This window comes from Ambystoma mexicanum, chromosome 6p (assembly GCF_040938575.1).
Source record: "Ambystoma mexicanum isolate Mex_15411 chromosome 6p, UKY_AmexF1_1, whole genome shotgun sequence".
NCBI lineage: Eukaryota > Metazoa > Chordata > Amphibia > Caudata > Ambystomatidae > Ambystoma > Ambystoma mexicanum.
Window position 1 is genome coordinate 612,240,092 of NC_090935.1, and position 20,798 is coordinate 612,260,889.

Below are 20,798 nucleotides of genomic sequence, written 5' to 3' on the forward strand. Positions count from 1 at the left end.
TCTGGTTAGTAGCCCCTTCCACCAAGAAGGGGTTCTGAAGTACACAAGGAAAGCAACAGAGTTTCAGTTTCGAAGCAGGTACTATTTTCTGGTTAGGCAAGAGCTGATTCAGACTGGCATATAGGGAAACGGCAATGCTTCAAGTGTTGGCTCAACATGTTAGAGTGGGACCGTTTTTTGGGGCAAAATGAGCCAGTTTGGTGGTCGAAATGCGCCAGTTTGGTGATGTACTTCACTGTGCAGCTAATAGTTTTGATCAGTGGTATTTTACACATATTCTTAAAAATGCACAATCTTCAACACAGTTTATCCAACAAATCTCCCTTGGGTATTAATAAAACGCCTCATTCCGAGGCTGGCGGTAAGGGTTAACGGTCACCGTTAATGGCAACGGTGACCGTTAACACTTACCACCATATTCCGAGTTCCCTTTTGCGGGTTGGCATTTAACGCCTCCTTTTAGCAGGCGTTAAAAATCCAACCCGCAAAGGGACCTTGGAGTAAATTACGGCACCGTAATTTACGGTGCCGTAATTTACTCCTTCCCCATTCCCATTGAGCCCTATGGGGGCAGGAATGGGGATGGGGAACCGGTATGGTGAATGGGGAATTACCGGTCCCTCCATCCTTGGAATGGACCGGTAATTACTCCATTCACCATGCCGGATTTCCATGGAGTAAATAGCTCCATGGTTGCTTTCCATGGTGCTATTTACTCCATGGATAGCGCCAGCCTCGGAATGAGGCCCAGTGTGTTCAAAAATGGAGAGAAAAACTGCCATTTGTGAGTGTGGAAGACTTTTTCATTGTTGGCCAAGCCAATTTTGCGCCCCAGATGGACACTGGGTTAGGAGTAGCATACGCTGAAGCCCACGAGGAAAGCGCTGGATGGTAAACACCCCAGGTCAGGTGGAACCATTATACACCTTCAGTCGAATTACTTTCTGTGGCTGCCCTGGGAGGCGTTCATTAAAAGTGTGAAGAGGGCCCGATAGGAAGTTAGGGCCAGGTGGCAGGACAATTAAGCAACAGTGGCAAGGGTACTGCTCATGCCCAGGAAGTTATGGCTGTCATGAGGCAGGCTGTGGCCGTTATCAAGGCACACGAGGATGGTAAGAGTGTGGACACAAGTCTTTGTGCAATGGAAGGTAGTCAGTGGAAAAAAACAGCTCGGGATACGATGTGATGTTCCCTAGTGGCGGAGCGAGGGTGGGGTGGGGGAGCGGCTGCCCTCCTTGGCTTCCGCCCAGTGCACCCCCAGCTTCCCACTGGCACCCTATTTATTTATTTATTTATTTATTTATTTATTACGCGCTGGAGACAAAGGCCCTGAGGCATAGGAGCGCTGAATTATTATCTGCCCCCCGCTGGCACCAAAGGATGTCTCCGCTACTGATGTTCCCACCCGTTCCGGGCAGAAGGTGGAACGGCTGCTGCTCCTGGAGCCTTAAGTACACCCGCATAGAGCGGGGATTGGGTGGAGGGGCTTATAAAAGGACAAAGGCTAATGTGGGTGGGCCGAAGCACTGTATTCTGCCGCCTGAAGAGATGTTAAATTGTTATCGTTGGTTAAGCTGTTTGAGGGGTTCAAGTTGTAAAGGAAATGCGGGAGTCACTCACAGTTCCAGATTGGGTGGGAGGTCCCAGTCTAGCATTCTAGGGTGGTTGCCTGACAGGGGGGCTGGAGATCGCATATATCAGGTGGAGAGTAGAGGGAGGTTTGAGTGAGGCTGGCGACAGTCTTAGAAAGAAGATGCACTCGTTATATTGGAATCATCCGTGTATAGGGCAATCTCATGAGCTGACTTGCCTTACAGTCAAGCAGGGATGTCCAACTCCAGGCCTCCAGGGCCGTAATCCTGACGGGTTTTCGGGATATCCCACATTAATATTCATGACACAAAATGTGCATACATTTATAATCATTGCATGTCAATTTATCTCATGACTATTAATGATAGGTATCCTGAAAATCCAAAATGTCTGGCCTTCAAAGCCTGGAGTTGGACAACCCTGCATTAAAGCAAACTTTTTTTTATAAATTAGGCTGTGAATGTGCCCTTCTCCTCACCACATCCTTCTGAATGTATTTAATTTGAAATTTTGGTCATCGCTTGCTCTACTCAGAGGGTCTCGGACTGCTTAAAAAGTTGAAAAGGTGGGAGGTGAAACAGAAGTCACAAAATATTTTCCAGATTGGATAGGAAGATTAGGATAGAGAGCGGGGGTCGGGTCCAAAAGTGTCTTGGTGAACAACTGTTGTGTCGTCTACATATGAACAAGGTTAGAGTTTGAAAACCTAAAATTGCTTTGACCGTGCATTTTCTAACAAAGATGTTCCAACACTGAGGACAAAATGGCTGACAGTTTTACTAACAAGGACAGACAGGCAAGGGTAGCACTGTTGACATCTTCCAAGAGTCTTCATTCCTTTCATGTGTTTTCTGGTGGCATCACATGTAAACTGAGCCTTTGTCTCCTACGTGTAATACATGCCATGTGCAGGTGTAATACATTAAACATTCCGTCCAACCATGGACCGATACATACGTTGCCCCTGGGAGTTATGATTGCTTACCTTGTCTTTGTCGTTTGTGAACAATGCCAGTTCTATGAGAGCATTTACCATTTCAAGATGGCCTTTCTCGGCTGCCAGGTGGAACGGCCTTTTGCCCTTCTGCAAAGAACAACCAGAAAAATGTCACATAAAATTCAACTACTTGCGCTTTAAATACAGGCCAAACACTCGCACACTGTCACTGCCAATTGGACCCCCTTCCGACTTTTGTTTTAACTAATAATGCTATGCATCCTGGGAGGGCTGATTATGCATAGTAGCAAAGCAAAACTACAGGTCCCAGCATGCAATTTGCTGCTGGATAAAAGCTGGGACTAGATGTTATGTTAAAGGTATTTATAAAGCGCTCCGCCACCAACGGAATTGGTCCCCAGGCTCTCTGGCGGATCTGTAAACAAGAAGGCGGGCGGGTGGGTTAGTCGGGTGGAGAGGGAGTAGGAGAGTGGGAGAAGTGGTGTGCTGTTGGCGTTTCAGTTCGGTTTCCACCGTGCGCTGAGCTTTGGTGCAAGTAGCGGACAGGGCGAGACCTTGTGTCTGTTGGTGTTGTAGATGAAGGGGACTCATGCTAGGAAACTAGAAGTCCATACTGGAAGACTCAGTCAACAGAACTAAAGGTACAACCCTTTTCGCTTTTGCGACTCAGGTCATACAAGGGTCTTAGCATGCGCACCCGTGCGTGTGCAGGAGGGGCAGGACTATTGTCACTGGAGTAATCATACGATGCCCTACATCTGAAGCCACTGCATGCGGCATGGAAGTGAATAGACATTCTCGTGAGAAATAGTGCCCCGGCCCCATAGCCATTGGGTTCATGGGGGGGGAGGGGGAGGGGTACCTCCTGCCCCTGTGCTCTTTTAACAACAGCAGAAGGTGTGTCTTTTTGCCCCCTCTGTGAATCGCAAAGTGAAAGTTTCCTCTACAAATACGAAAAAAAAGTCTAAAAGTAGGCGTAAGAGCTGGGTAGCAGGGCTTTTGGCTCCTCTCCTGCTGGGTGCAGGCTTTGTGAAGTGTTACCAAGCATCTTGCAATATAAGCAGGGTGCCAAACTGACTAACAGCTGTCAATGAGCCTTTATGGAGAAGGGGTGGAGGGGTAAATCTGTGTGGCTGACCTGTGAACAGTAATTGTGCACTGAAGGGCTGTGCAACTCCCTCTCCTCTATAGTTTTCATGTTCGTTCATTAGTTTCTCCTTTTTCTCTTTTGCATTCATTCTTTCCTATCTCTTTCATTCGGATAAAAAAAGATTCTGTCCACCTCACCTATCAAACCTCCCTTTTTCTTTGCCCCTCCCACTCGACCATGACGTTTCTGCACTTTCACAAAGGGTGAGTAAGCCCACCTCCTGCCCCCATTCCTCATCAACTTCCCATGGGAGCCTTTCTAGTTCCCTCGCTCTCCTTTTGGTACCCGCATCTTCATCTGCAGAGGTAAGGCAGCAAGCATCCTGGCATATAGAGGACTCATGTACCTGCAGAGGGACATTCTTTCCATTGCGCAGTATAACTGAGTGCCATCCACACCGCTTCCTCTTGTGGGGTGCAGGGAAAAATTGGCGGTAACAAAATTACTGCCACTTTCGCACACCGCCATACTATGAGTATGGCCCTGGAGTGGGGGGTTTACCTCCAGCATCATGCTGGAGATTAATCCTCCCACTTTCCGCCATAAATCAGCAAAATTGGCAGAATTACCACAGCAGTATTTCGGCCAAAAATGCCCCATAGAGTCTAATGGACTCTCCACAAACTGGGATGAACTACGCAGCCGCCACTTGCAATCTGGCATTAATTCCGCCAGACCAAGTGGCGGTAATGGTAATTCTGTTGGTCGGTAATCCAGTGAATTTACCGCTGGAATACGGCCCAACTCGTAATGAAGCCCACAGTCCCCTGTTCCCTATGAGGATGCTGCCATCCTACCAGGAACTGTGAGTGCTGTGCTTTGCTGAAGGTGAGGCGTGAGGCCTGATTACAACTTTACATATTTCTCCTTCTCAAGGGTGGAATTTAATTCTAATACTGAAAGGGTTTGTAGTAGCATTTACCATCCCGGAAGATAGAGGTATGCCTGCAGTAAGCTGAATGGTATGCATTTTATTTGAAAGTAACGAGGACAAGCCACCATTATTATAGGTCAGAATATTAATATAAGTAGCCACCTCTTATAGACATCTGTTTTAACCCAAAGGCCACAGGTTTAAATTCCAATAATGTAGCTTGGAATGTTAACGCACCTGCTGCAGAACTCTGTGTGCAACCAGAGGGTGCTGCTGCCTAAGAGACTGGGAGAGAGAAATTGACGGACAGAGATGGAGGGAAAAACGAATGGGAAGAGGAAGAGACACGAAATAGAGAGGAAGGAAGGTAGGTAAAGACAGGGAGAAAGAGAGGGCGGGAGATAGGAATGCAGAGGGCATAGGGGGAAGGGAGGGCAGTTTGGCCAGGAACAGTGAAAGAGAGCAGGTCAGTGGCTTTGGGAAGAGAGGTGAGCAAGGAAGAAAGAATAAGGGATGATATAGGGAATGACATGTAAAGAGAGAGGGAGGGATGAGAAGAAAGGCGAGAGATTGAGGGAAACTGAAGAGTGTAAGTGGGAGAGAGGAAAGGGAAGAGGAGTGAAAACTATTGCAATAGCATGAAAAATGGGAACTGTACACTGCAGACCCCTGAACAAGAGCCTGAGAGTGGAATCCCATTTAATAATGTCTGAAGAATTAAAGGTGTGCACCTTTTATTCAACATATATGCTATAATTGAGCTATAGAACAGTAGAAAATCCGAAGCAAAAGAGAAGCAAGAACAATAGTGTGGCAACATCAATCTACAATCTTCCCATCTGCTGTCGATTTTATATTTTATATTCCAACCACTCCTCCTTCACCTTTCATCCCCCCCACTCACTTAACATCCACTCCTTCTTACCACCATTCCTGTTTACCACCACTCCAATGCAGTACCAGCACCCTCATTATGTCTTCTTGGCCTGGCTTGGAAGATCAAGGATGACCCTTTCTCTTCTCTGCATGGGCTGAGCACTATGGTCGCCACCCTTATTCCATCTCAGTTTGTGTGCACTCAACAATGCCTATCTAAACACTGTGGCTACTATCAGCAGGCTCAGAAGGAGCACCATGAGGATCTGGCATCTTGTAATAAAAGACAGTCCCCTCCTCCCCCAGAGTACTACAGCATGGAATGGGACAGTTTGTAATTTAAGGACTGTCATTTCAAAGCATAACATTATATTTTTTTCTACATTTTAAAGCACATGTTTAATTGGATTGAGTGTATGAGGTAGGGCTAGTATTCAGGAGGGAACACGGTGCAAAAGCAACTGCAAATTTAACCAATATCCTTAGCGGACATACACATTTGCAAACATCTGTAAATTTGTATTGTGAATATAAATGGTGAGGCTTTTTTAGAATATCATACACGTCAAACCGAATAACTTCTAAAGGCACCTCATTTTGACTGGTAAGGCACAATGAAATCGATTGATTTGCCCAGGAGCACACATTTTGCTAATGTGGTGAAGTCGGAATTTGAGATTAGTCTGAAATGTAGATACTTGACCAGATATCTTCCCAGCTCAAATTCGTACAAATATGTTTTAATGTTTGGATTTGAAAACCTAAAATAATACTCAATTTTTTCAGATGACTATAAAAGTGCATGTCACATGATAAAGCAACTTGACAACGTAAACTTTATTGCATAAACGTGATGACTAAAATGTGCATAGGGGTAACATTGTCTTGCAGGCTAAATTGCATGGGGTGGGCACTTCTGTTTACACTTTTGAGCAAAAGGGCCCTTTGTTGCTATTTTAATTGTTTCCACCACTAAGCGGAAAAGTAAATTGTAAAACACAGGGGAAACAGCCTTCACTCTTCACTTTTCCACTACATGGCTAGAAAAGTGTACATGGACCTCGAAACAAACAATTATGGGAGCCATCTACAACGGATTTCTTTGGAATCTGCCTACTTTACCAGGTGTATGATATGATATGGCATTTATAACAGGCCTATACACAAATGTTTCAAGGCGCGATGAGGCAAGGGGGGAGGGCAGAGGGAAGACAGAGACAACAATCTTACTAGGGCAGGTGACATTGTGATCGCGCAAGTGCAGGGGAGCAGGGACGGGGAAAAGTGTGGGGGAAAGTGGGATGGGCAGTGCAGTACAAAGGATAAACAGTAAAATAAGTAAGACAATAAATAAATAAACAATAACTAACACAATAAATAAAAGTGCGGCCAGCTGGTGGCAAGTGCAGGGGTAAGAGCATACAACAGGTGTCAAGTGCTGGTAGGGGGTTGTAGGGATACAGAAACAGCCCCCGAGTGCAAGAGTTGCTAGGGGGGGCAGTGCAGGTCTGCAACTGGCAGGGGGACACCTGGGCCTGAGATCAGAGGGTAGCTAGGTAAAAAGTGCAGTTTCAGTTTAAGCCAGGAGATCAGCAGGGGAGAGGAGGAGAGAAAGCAGAAGCAAAGAGGAAGGTCTTGAGGTGCTTCCGGAACCGGAGATGGTTCTCCTCAAGTTTCAGAGCGGAAGGGAGGCTGTTTCAGAGGGAGGCCCCAGCCAAAGAGACAGATCTACCACCAAATCGTTGCTTGGAGAAGCGACTGTCCCTGAAGGAGTTGGAGGCGGATGAGCAAAGAGCTTGAGAAGGAAGATATTTAGAAAGAGAGAGTTGAAGGTGTTCAGGCCCAAGAAGGCCTTGTGGACGTGCAGAGGGTTTTGAACGTAATCCTTGCTGCCACTGGGATCCAGTGCAGAGATTTTAGTCCTGGAGAGATACGATCCCTGGGCTTGAGGCCAAGGCAAGTCTCTCAATCCTGTTCTGGATGAGTTGCAGAGAGTAGAAGCAGGCAGATTTAGAAAGAGACTGTTGCAGTAGTCCAGCCTGGAGAGAACCAGAGCTCTGGAGACAATGAGCTTCTGGGGGCAGGCGGATTCCATCATTATCTAGTGCTTTTCTAACAGTATATAAAAACAGGTAGATTTGGCAGGGGGACCTGGAAGAGCAGACAACTGTGCTAGGTCTACTTGCCAAACTGTACAAAAATCCTGCAGGTGTCAAAAGTGGCAATAAATGCTTTTACCGCCAGTTTTTAAAAAAAAATTTTTTTTATTGATTTACCTGTTAAAAAACTACTTTTCAATACACAAACAATTTTTTGATATAATCATCAAAATAACAACAGAATTTACAGAATTCATATTAGAATGTACAGACTCAAGCAGCATAAATGTTATTGCCATTCATCTAGTAGATAAATGCTTTTACCGCCAGTTTTTCATCTCTGCACGACTTGGAAGCTGACACCTAATGATTGTATCTTTTTTTCCCAACCATGAATGTTAATCCTGCAAGGTCCAGAATTAAAATTAATAAACTACAAAAAAAAAGTCCACAGACGCAAAGTGAAATGCAAGCTTGCAGCTTGTTCTGTGCCCTCATCATTTCTAATAATTCTGCTACAACACTTACATTGCTTATTAAAACCTTGTATAATTCTAAAAAAAAGGTTCCACGGCAATGATCACTGCCAGTTACTTGTTCCCATCACTAATCTCTTCCAGTTGTAAATGTCTGATGGTGAGACATGCTAAAAAGATAAGATCTCACAGCAAGGCCACGTGCACGCCTGGATGTCTTTGATGTGAGAGAGGCATTTGGCCCCTGCCCGACTGTTAAACCCGACTCTGGCGCAGAGGTATTTTCGTCCAATGTATTCAGGAGGATTACAACTTGTTGGTGGAATTCTTGAAGTTAAGAATCTAGTATTGGCGAAATAAAAAAAACTCAGCCCCATACTAAAAACCAAACGTGGGCATCCATGCCCCCACCTCCCACATATGCAAATATATACATGAGGATGCTGAGTGCCCCTCTTCATGATCTCCCCATGAAGATTTAGGCCTAAAACTATAAACGCCAACACCACAGAAATGAACGGTCTGTCTGTGTGTCAGTATCCAATTCATTTAATTAAAGAGGAACAGATAAGGTTCTCTTTGGCAGCATATTCTATGTTTTCATCAACGCAGCAGACATTGTTCAGTGGAAATGCACTGGAAATAGGCCTAATTGGTTACATGTTTTTATAACAAATCATTTTATAACGAATGCACATATAACGAAAATTATATAACGACAAAACATAACAAATAGTTTTCTTCTTTTTTTTCTTTTTTTTTGTTGGGGGTGTCCCTCCAAACCCCTGTTTCCTACCCCTAAAAACCCACCCCAACCATTACCCCACAAGATTTAACTCTTTACCCCACCCACATACATTTTCGTTGTTTTTCATTATTTATTTTTCCATTTTATTTCTTGATTTAACTGTATTTTACCAGTTTTTACAAAATTGCATTTGTGTATGATCCTTTTCTTCACTTTATTTTAGTTTGAAATTATCAATCCCTTTTTCAAACCATACGTTATTTGTGTTGCAGGTCCAGGCTGTTAATAACATTTCCGACTGCATGTTTTTAGTTATATGATTTTCGTTATATATTCATTCTATATAACATTTTCGTTATAAAGACTGTATAGCAGCCTCATCCTCTAAACCGGGAGCGTAAACACTGGTGGAAGGAGAGGGATAACATCACATAATGTTTTTCCACTGTAAGGGTAGAGAATGCCTTCTTGACAACGCACCCGACCATCATACTTACTTCCGATTCTGAGAATAACACCAACAACCTTGAATGAATGCCTCTTTCTCCAACAGTTGACACCTAAAAGGTCCACTGCCCTCGTTGGCCCACTTAGCCACAATTCAGAAGATCTCATGATAAATAACTACAATTACTAACAGGCAGGTCTTGGAAATGCGCCGGCATGGCGTGACTTGAATGGAAAGATTGCTAGAAAACAACTAAACGAATATAAACCACAATCACTAGAATACTACGCTACCGGTTACCTGAGATATGTGTCAGATGAAATATGTGTTGCACACAAATGTGCTTTGACTATGAACAGTGTGCAAATGCACTTTAAATCATTTAAATGAGGAAGCTAAGAAGTTTGTAAATAGTGCTATGAGAATTCACTTTCTTTCTTAATGTTGGACTTGTATAAGTACATGCCTGGCTGAAACGTGTCCAATGCAACAACTGGCTAACGGCCACAATCAAACACAACTTTTTCAAAGACATTATTTTGCCACTAGAGCGGTATGGTCCCTCTCTACCTGTATCCCCTTTTCTTCCTGGACATTTGCTTGTGCATACGAAGATCTCTTGTTGATGCCCTGTCAATTCACTTCCTGGTCCAGTAAAAGTCACCTCTGAAGTTGCTCTGCTTCTGAACAACTTCCCTGGGCATCCTTGAGGCCTTGGCACCCTCCCCGTCCTCTTCAGTTTACTAGAGCTTGGTTTGCCTGTTGAAGATGCCAGCCAGGTTCTCTCCTTGAGTTTCCAGGGAACTATGCCATCCCACCCATGGCATTTCTATCCATAGCAGATACCCTGAGATGAAGCATTCCACAAATCCTAAGCAACAGCCGCTTCCTCTGTTCACTAAGGTACAGTTTTAAAGATGCTTCTTTCCTTGGTATGGCGCTCACAATGCAGCTGATCACAACTATCAGAAACAGAACCCATTTAGAGACAGGAAACAAACTTTCAATGTTCAAACTGCATTATAGCCTTGTAGGTCACACAAGCGAAACCACATATTCAATTATTTGGCAGTTTGAGTTTTTGTTTCATGCGTATTGCTCACGATGGATGCAATGTTTTTATATAACTTTGTATTGTTCTCAAAGTAGACACATTTCTGCCTCTTGAGTGCCATGGGCTTTGCCCTCAACATGATCACCTTTACATGCACAGATCACAAACAATAGACGTACTCTCTTTTCTTCCCCAACTTCCCAGTCACCCTTGGTATCTTCTAAAAATTCTCTTTTCCCCTCCCGCCCAAGGTCTTCAATGCCTTCCCTGATTCCCTTGCAAACCTGATCTCATCATTTGGGAACCACTAGTACAGCTGGGAGATGATGCCCAATCATATTTAAGCAATAAACCCAAAACGAAGGCGGTGGGGGTTATTAGCGCTTCAGGTAATGCCCCGGGTCCCATAGTTAGTTACAGGCCCGAGTACTATAAGTACTCTGGCCCATGAGACTGTTATGTAGTGAGCCAGAGACAGAAAGGAGTGGTAACAGATATTTATTTAATGCCAGTAGTTTTCACGACGCTCAGTTAAATATGTCACTTATATTTCATAAGGCAGAATCAGTAACATAGGACTTTCTCCATGATTTTAAACATTCTTCGATAAAGTTTGTCAAGGGCCAACCAGAGCGAGCCGGGTTTCAACTTAAATGCAGTCCATAAAGCCTTTCCTTAAAAAAAATGCAATTCGCACCTTAATAATATGTATGGAAAACCTCCTCGAAGCCGAACGCACTTCGTACTGGATTAGAGCGTTTTCTCTGCACGCCTTCTACTCCACTGCTTGTTTCAAAACCTTTCCCCGGCTTGCTGATGGCTCTCCAGGATGCAGTCATTCCTTGCTGGCCTCGGGCTTGGAATTACTTAAACAAACAAAACGTCCGGTGTCTGTTTTCACACTGGAATCTCCTTTTACTCAGGAGCCTTCATCCGCTGAGCATTCGGTCTGCAAACCAGGTATGGAGCACTTCGGTGTGTTTTTCGTTTCCTTCTAATATGCCCACCGATATGGGGAACTGGCCTCATACCAGTCCGAGTTCGCTCTGTCAGCCTCCTTTCACTCCTGCAAGGCGAGAGAGAAGTTGAGTTGTTTTCACCTGTTTTTAACTCCCGTGGCCCTCCTCCCCAGCAATTAACATCGGGCGTTCCTCGCCATGTGTTTCTCACCCCTGAGGCTAATTCTCCTCCTCCCTGCTTAACCCTCGCATAGCCTGCCTTATTTTTAACTCCTGCCTGCAAGCGTTCCTCGTTATATGGAAACGTGGTTTTCCGTCTTCCCCATCTCATTTCTTTACCCCTTTTCAGGCTTTTATGTTGAACATGCATCGGCTGGGGCATTCTGCGATATGTAGATTGGGTCTTTGTTTGTTCACTCGTGTCCCTTCTATTTTGCCTAGTAGTTGGCTGGTGGGGCATTCTGGGATATGTAGTTTTTCCACTTTTGACTCTTATACTTAGTATTTTGGTATCTTGTGGGACAATTGGCTTGTCCTCTTCACTGCTGTTTTTCCCCGCAATGCTGGCCGCTACTGTTTCCCCATCACAGAGACCGGGTTACCAAAAGCATCTTTTTTCAGTTGCGAGGCGCTCTGGCGTTTACCAACCAAAAAAAGAAAAATAAATGGCCACCATGGAATGGTGATACAAAGTCTGTTCTCCATTTCCATGGTGGCCAATTAAAAGAGTTAAAAAATGGTAAACAAAGAAGATGGCCACCATGGAACAGAAGAAGGGACTACACATAGTCCCAGCTCCATTTCCATGGTGGCCATTAAAAAAATTGAAAAAAAAGAAAACAAATACAATGGCCTCCATGGAAAAAGGCGAAAAGATAACACATAGGGCCTCATTACGACCCTGGCGCTAAGTGAAAAACGATGGCGGTAAATGGTTACCGCCATCGTTTTCCGCCAGGTCCGATCATGACCCGTGACCGTTAACTACGATGCCATTAGCGGCATCGTAGTTAACGCTGGCGCTAACTGCGCTAAGGGTGCGCGCACGCGACCGCCCACACCGTACTTCGCGCCATGGCGGAAAGGTACACAAATGCCGACCCAAGCGGACATGCACCTAACGCCATCACCCAGCCCGTTAAGTACCTTACCGCCATGGTGCAAATAACGCCATCGCGAACCAACCGTAAAGGGCCATGTTAAGTGAATGCAGCTGCCACAGGTGCACAGAAACAGCACAGGTGAAGGCAATACAGACTCAGGGAAGCACAAAAAGAGCACACCCCACCCCTTCCCACACCCAGTCACACTCCACAATGATGCCAATACGACTAGCAATGTTGGGGCTGGAGGACCTGATAGCAATGCATGTGTTACAACAGCAACAACAACAACAACAGGCAGCACAGAGGAGACGCAGGAGGAGAAGGAGGGCAAGGCAGGCCCAGCAAGCCCCACCAGCACAGCCAGTGCCACCATGCAGGCAGCCCCCAATCCCACGCATCAGAGCCAATCCATTCAACCTCACTGCTGAGCAGATCCACACCCTGTACCGTTTGGACCGGGACACCATCACCGCCATCGTAGACATGACACACAACGACATCGTCAGCATGATAGAAAGTCCAACCGCCATCCCCCCCCTACTGAAGGTAGTGTCTGTACTCCACTTCCTGGCCACAGGCACCTACCAGCACACAGTGGGGCACCTGCATGGCATTTCACAACCATTATTCTCACGAACACTCATCCAAGTGCTCGATGCCCTCCTCAAGCACACAGATGACCACATCTCATTACCATGGACTGCCCAGGAGATTGCAAACACCAAAGTGGGTTTCCATGCACTAGCCGGCATACCCGGTTGCATTGGTGCCATCGACTGCACCCATGTGGAATTGGTGGTTCCACGTGCCATGGAGGTACCGTACCGCAACCAGAAACAGTTCCACTCAATCAACGTGCAAATGGTCTGTGACTCCAACAAGATCATCACACATTGTTGTGCCCGATTCCCCGGATCAACCCATGATTCTATGGTCCTGAGGAACTCCACAATACCACGCTACATGGAGCGACATGCAGGCCCAAGATCCTGGCTACTCGGTGAGTCCAATGTCATGGAAGTGGGCAGGTGAATGACGTACCGATGCATACTCCACCTGGCAGAAAGGGGGGGGGATGATGCATACTCCACCTGGCAGAAAGGGGGGGGTGATGCATACTCCACCTGGCAGAAAGGGGGGGGGGTGATGCATACTCCACCTGGCAGAAAGGGGGGGGGATGATGCATACTCCACCTGGCTGTGAGTAACACAGAGAACGGAGACAGCGGATGGGCACTCACAATGCACACAACCCCTCTGCATACAATGGGTGATGGCATGCAAAACAGGCCATGGGAGCCATGAGCATATACTGGTTGCATTGTGTGAATCAATCAGTGCATGTAGAAGTGAGCCAAAGTAACAGTTGGATGCGAGCCATGGTGGAACATCATGTTCCTGATCAGACAACATGACTGACACATACATTCTCGCCTACATACAGGTGATGCAGGCTATGCCCTGAAGAGGTGGCTCCTTACACCAGTCCGGAACCCGCAGAACCAGCACGAGGAGGACTTCAACCGTGCACATACACGTACTCGTGTGGTCATAGAGCAGACATTTGGCCTATTGAAGGCACGGTTCCGAAGCCTCAGCAGGTCTGGTGGCGCACTCCTGTATGGCCATGAGAAGGTGGCAAAGATCGTCATGGCATGTGTCATGCTACACAATATGTGCGTCAGACGGAATGTGCCCCTGCCCCCTGACGCAGAACTGCAACCACCTGACGATGAGGATGAGGAGGGTGCAGATGGGGCGGCACCCCATGGAGGAGGCGATGCACAGGAGGGGCGTGCAATGCGCCAAAGTATCAACGACCACTGCTTCTAGCACACACGGCTGGTGTTTATCACATGGAGACTGCACTTGGGGCACTGTGTGTCTCTGGGACATGCACACTGTGGACTGTACACCAATAAAGCACACATACGCAATGAAAATGTCCACACATTACTTTTTTTGAAAGAAAAAAGTGTATTGAAACTATGAAATGTCGTGTCACACCCCCTCCCACCTCCCCCCTGCACACCCCAACACACCCCCTCCCACCTCCCCCTGCACACCCCAACACACCCCCTCCCACCTCCCCCCTGCACACCCCAACACACCCCCTCCCACCTCCCCCCTGCACACCCCAACACACCCCCTCCCACCTCCCCCTGCACACCCCAACACACCCCCTCCCACCTCCCCCCTGCACACCCCAACACACCCCCTCTAGGTGTCAACAGATGCCTGTGACAGTGGCCACAGGCTGTTACAAGCCCCCTCTCCCGGCCCCCGGGGCACCCCTGGCTGTGGAGCGCAGGTTACGTCCAGAACGTCGCACGGGGCTGCTCTGTGCAGAACTGGCAGTGGAGGATGTCCCTGGCTGCCCCTGTGCATGCACATCCGGTAGGGTGTGGGTGTGCCCAGTGAGCGCACGACGCAAGGCGGCAAGTTCCGCACAGATGTCCCTGGACATGGCCTGCATGGCATCCCTCAGGGTGGCAGTGCTCTGTGCTACTTCGGCCCTTAGGGTCTCCGTGGCCTGTTCAATGGCAGACCTAGCCCCCACACATTCCGCGGCATGCTCATTCAGCATCGTGGACAGTTGATGCTGCCGTTCTGTGATGTCCTCGAGGGACTGCTGGCCCTGATGGCCCATGGCCGGTGCTGGTGGAGTGATGGAGGGGCTGCTCCCCTCCTGTGGAGTGTGGACAGGGCATGGGGTGGAAGGCCACTCCTCTACCTCTGTGTGCCCCTGTGTGTGATCCTCATGGGGGCTGGCGTCTGAGAAACAGGGGGAATGTAGTAGGTCAGTGGGGCTTCTGACCTCGTGCTCCATGTCTGAGTCTGAGCATGCAGCTGTTGCAGCTGTCTCACCGATGTTGCTGCTGGCTGCTGACCCCGTGCCTTCTGTGGCAGGCAATGTCGGTGGAGGTGGAGCAGCTGCTGCTGGCCTGCTGCCTACAGGGGTGCTTGCCGGTGGGACGTCAGGTATGCTTGCAGTGGGACCTGCTTGTAGTGGGGTCTGCCTCACTGCAGCTGAGGTTGAGGGTGCAGGGACGTTATTGATGGCCTTCTTGGCTCTCTTCGGCGCAGGGGTGTCCTGGTCCTCTGGGTGTGAATCTGTGCCTGTGGTGGAGCAAAGGAGGGAGGGCGTTATTGATGGGTCTGCGGACTTTGGAATGACAATGATTGACATTATTCTGGTCAGTAGATGAGGCAGATTTCAGGCAGTGCCATGCAGGTTGGTCCGCCAATGACCTCTGCCTCAACGCCAGTAAGACTGAGATTCTACTCATCGGCACACCCACTCCCTCCTTCCCTGCAGCTCTCTGGCCGGCCTCCCTTGGCCCCCTTCCTGCCCCTACCTGCAAGGCTAAAAACCTCGGGGTCATCTTCGACTCCACACTCTCCTTCTCTCCTCATATATCTGACGTCTCTAAGAAGTCACACTACCAGCTGCACCTCCTCAGAGGTATTCTTCCCTTCCTCTCCTTCCCCCAGAAGCTCACTGTCTCCCGAGCCCTGGTTCTCTCAAGGCTGGACTACTGTAACAGCCTCTATCTTAATCTGCCTGCCTCCACTCTCCGCCCTCTGCAACTTATCCAGAACAGAACTGCGAGACTTGTCCTTGGCCTCAAGCCCAGGGACCGTATCTCTCCAGGACTGAAATCTCTTCACTGGCTCCCAGTGGCTGCGAGGATTAAGTTCAAAACCCTCTGCATTGTCCACAAGGCCTTCTGGGGCCTGGGACCTAAATACCTTCAACTCTCTCTTCCTAAATATCTTCCTTCACGAGCCCTTCGCTCATCCGTCTCCAACTCCCTCATGGTCAGCCGCTTCTCGAAGCAACGAGCTGGGGGTAGATCTCTCTCCGCAGCAGGGGCCTCCCTCTGGAACAGCCTTCCTCCCTCCCTGAAACTTGAGGAGAACCATCTCCGGTTCCGGAAGCACCTCAAAACCTTCCTCTTCGCTTCTGCCTTCTCTCTCCCTCTCCCCTGCTAATCCTGCTTAACTCCCCACTGAATTCAGCACTAAACCTGCATCTGGGCCACTCTCAGCAACCTCGGTCCAGGGCCCAGCCACTCTCCACTTGCACTGCCTCCCTGGCTCCCCCTGCACTGTGGGACTGTCACTGTATCCCTACAGCCCCCTTCCCAGCACTTGCTCTGCACTTACCTCGCACTTGCCACCAGCTGGCCCTTTTTATTTATTATTTTTTTTTTTGACGCTACTTGTACTGCACTTCCCTCCCACCTCCTCCCCCTGCACTTCCTCCTTTTCCCCTTACCTCTGCACTTGCGCGATCTGAATGACACCTGGCCTAGTAGGATCGTTTGTCTGTCTTCCCCTTGTTTCCCTCCCTCCCTGCCTCGTCGCGCCTTGAAACACTTGTGTATAGGCGCGTTACAAATACCATATCATATCATATCATATCATATTAGTGTGGAATGTGGATGCAGGTATGCGGGTGCCAGCAGTGCATACAGGGTGGTGCTTGCATGTGGCTATGGACAGTGTTGATATGTGTTGCATTTACACTCTAGGGCAACCTTGTGCTACACATGATTGGACTGCAGTGACTATGGCATGTCTTGGTTGAGGCACCTACCTTCATCGCCTGATGTCGGAGCTCCCCTTTCCATCCCTCCGACGCCTTCAATGGATTCCATGCCAATCGTGGTAGCACAGATCTCCTCCCACGGTTGGAGTTTTAGGGGGGATTCCGACCCTCCACCGGTACCCAGGGCAAGGTTGCGGTTTGCAGAGATGACGGCTCTGACCCGTATGCGTAGGTCATCCCAGCGCTTCCTGCACTGCTGTGGGGTGCGGGGTACGGTTCCCACCGCGCTGACGCGCTCAGCCACCAGGGCCCAGATGGCCTTCTTCTTCCCTATGGCTGTCCTGGTCATTTCCGGGGAGAAAACGACACCTGCGTTGTCTTGCAGGGTCTCCGTAAGCATGCAGAGTTCCTCCCGGCTGAATCTCTCCTGGCGCTGGCGGTCACATGCCTTTTTCACAGCTTTTGGCATTTTCGGGTACTTGGATGGGTGGGTGATAGGTTGGGACAGGTGTCAGGGTTGGGTCTGGTGTTGTTCGGTAGGATGGCAATGGATTGTGTTTTTAAAGATGGCCGACGGGCTGTTTCCCGTTCCGGCGCGATGACGCTATTTCCGGTTCTGCTTTTTACGGCCGCCGCAAATTGCGGTGGCCGCTACTTACGGTGGCCGCTACTTACGGTGGACGCTACTTACGGTGGACGCTACTTACGGTGGCGGAAGTGCACCTTGCTCGCTTTACGATGCCGGTAGGGGCCTTTTCCACCATGGCGTTAATTGCATTACCACCATGGCGTAATGCTCGTGCGCGATGGGTCGTAATGTGGTGCTCTTTACGCCATCGGCCCACGGCGTAAACGCTCATTACGCCATGGCGGTAATGACGGACGATTACCGCCTGGATCGTAATGAGGCCCTAGTCCCTTCTCGCTTTCCATAGAGACCACTCGAGGAAGGAACACAGAGGGACGCGGTGGCGACCTGTGCCTTGTCAGATTGGTAAGGACCCAGTGAGGGCCAATCAGATAGTTTGTAATAATCAGATTGTCCCTTGCCGGGTACTAATGAAGATTAGCAAAACTCCTAGTGAAAAATCCTTCCTGTTCCCAGCGTCCTCCTTGCTGGGTGAACACGAAACACCTCAACCCTTACCAGGCCAAGACAGAGATTGTGATCAGTGGCTACCTCTCTCGTACCCTCCCCAGCATCCTTTGGCCTGCTAGAGTGTCTTCTACACTGTATCTGCATCTTGTATTTGCATACCATAAACTGCATCTTCACTAACCAAGCCTTCCCCTGTGAAGTGCAAGCATTTCTGGCCATAGTAATACTGTGTTTGAACAACGCCAGAGGATACACTTCAGCCCCGCTGCCTACAATATCTCCCTGATTTGTTAACCTTGCACTGGCTGCAGGTGACACAAAGGGTGGACTTCAATACACTCTGCATTGCGCATAAGAGGTATCCATTGACTCAAAGTTGAAATTTCTCAAGAGTATATTCTGAAACTGCCTACCCAATCTATCTCTGCATTTATTCCACTGCGTGTGTGTGTGTGTGTGTCTGCTTTACTAATTTGTATTTAGAAGTGCAAGCATTTCTGGCCATAGTAATACTGTGTTTGAACAACGCTAGAGGATACACTTCAGCCCCGCTGCCTATAATATCTCCCTGATTTGTTAACCTTGCACTGGCTGCAGGTGACACAAAGGGTGGACTTCAATACACTCTGCATTGCACATCAGAGGTAACCATTGACTCAAAGTTGAATTTCTCAAGAGTATATTCTGAATCTACTTGCCCAATCGATCTCTGCATTTATTCCACTGCGTGTGTGTGTGTGTGTGTGTCTGCTTTAGTAATTTGTGTTTAGAAGTGCAAGCATTTCTGGCCATAGTAATACTGTGTTTGAACAACGCCAGAGGATACACTTCAGCCCCGCTGCCTACAATATCTCCCTAATTTGTTAACCTTGCACTGGCTGCAGGTGAAACAAAGGGTGGACTTCAATACACTCTGCATTGCGCATCAGAGGTATCCATTGACTCAAAGTTGAATTTCTCAAGAGTGTATTCTGAAACTACCTGCCCAATCGATCTCTGCATTTATTCCACTGCGTGTGTGTGTGTGTGTGTGTGTGTGTGTGTGTGTGTCTGCTTTAGTAATTTGTGTTTAGAAGTGCAAGCATTTCTGGCCATAGTAATACTGTGTTTGAACAACGCTAGAGGATACACTTCAGCCCCGCTGCCTACAATATCTCCCTGATTTGTTAACCTTGCACTGGCTGCAGGTGACACAAAGGATGGACTTCAATACACTCTGCATTGCACATCAGAGGTAACCATTGACTCAAAGTTGAATTTCTCAAGAGTATATTCTGAATCTACCTGCCCAATCGATCTCTGCATTTATTCCACTGCGCGTGCGTGCGTGTGTGTGTGTGTCTGCTTTAGTAATTTGTGTTTAGGTGGAAGATCCTTCATGTCCGCCCATCTCTAGAACGGGTTGCCATCAACGTCCATTCTATCTTAGACCCCCTGGCTTCCATGACGAAACCTTTGCTTAGTTTACAATACCACTGCTTCGGCTACAAGAGAACACTACACCATAGACCCACCCAAATCACAAACAATCCTCAATTCTTTAAACCCAGCATGACCTGCCCTTCTGCAGGCTCCTCCGACATGTGCCATATTCCTGGCTACTGCCATCTACTGTATGGTCCATCCCTTGGACCAGAGGCTCTGCTAAGACATCCAATAAAGAGCATGAGCATGAGCTTTATTCCTGCAACCACCCACATTGCAGGAAATCACTCTACCTGAGAAGGAGTCACACCCAATCACCCACAGCTGGCAGTCCATAGCAATGGCGAACATTGCTCTTCAAAAGAAACTTCTCAAATGTGCCTTGAAAGCCCAGAAAGGATAAGGACAGGGCAACTAGATAGACTTCTCGAGGGGCTTCAGTCGCTTGACCATTGGAGACAGGCTTGTAATGATCTTAAACAATACAGAGGGACCTATTTTGAGCAACTTAAGATGCTGAAGGTTGCTTTTAGCATATGAAGCAGTTTAGTACATGGTGTTTGTAAAGTGTGACTTTACTATTTACACGACCTTCTAGCGCTGCATATACTATGTTTTATTGTGTAGGCAATCTTTCAGCGACTGAGAAGTTAAGTATTTAATACCAGCTGGCCACCTGTACCGATGTGTAATGGGCAGGTTTGTTTTTTGTGGTCAGCAGAGTAGCATTCACCATGAAGGCCTGAAAAAAGACTTTCCCAAAAATATTATGGCAAGATGAAAGGAGTGTTGATTTCGTCATCGTATTCACAATAGAAAGAGAAGCCACGCGCACCACGCTAAGGCGCTGAAACCCAGGGCCTAGCCAACAAAAGCTACACCAATGCCAACGTGACACGAGCGAGCGAAGGATGAACAGACGACACACACAGTTCGAGCACATGTGTGTACAGGGCCATTTACAACATACCAGGGGCCAGATAAAACGGGGCGTACTGCTCCAAGGCTATTGAGAACCAACAGCAGGCAATGTTGCAACGGTGTAGGGCGGTTTCACAATGACAATGCCGCAGGCTGAGCAGTGGAGAGATGACTTTTTGGATGGGTCGGTTGGTGCAAATGTAATATCCAAATTGGCTGGCACAGTTGCAACATTGCTTGCTTTCAGAGCGCATTATTCAACATAACCCTGGCCCAACCAACTGTTCAATTATCCCAGAGGGTTCACTTCTGGTTGCATCAATGTAATCAACGACAAGGCTGAAAACAACCACATTAGTCACGTTTCAGCAACTGCATGTAATTATTGCTCCCATAAAAGTATCACGGTGATTTAAGGTATGAAATCAGAAATCAATTTCAAAATGTGTGGTGTGTT

General features: G+C 47.8%; 1 protein-coding gene across 2 annotated transcripts in view; it reads right to left on the bottom strand.

The window, feature by feature from the left end:
* The window catches only part of ANKDD1B (ankyrin repeat and death domain containing 1B), a 679,018-nt gene that overhangs the window by 363,568 nt on the left and 294,652 nt on the right, over positions 1-20,798 (bottom strand). For both annotated transcript variants that reach the window (XM_069627461.1, XM_069627462.1), the window contains one exon: positions 2,579-2,677. In XM_069627461.1, coding sequence (XP_069483562.1) covers positions 2,579-2,677 — 99 coding nt within the window. The remainder of the gene's footprint in view (positions 1-2,578; positions 2,678-20,798) is intronic.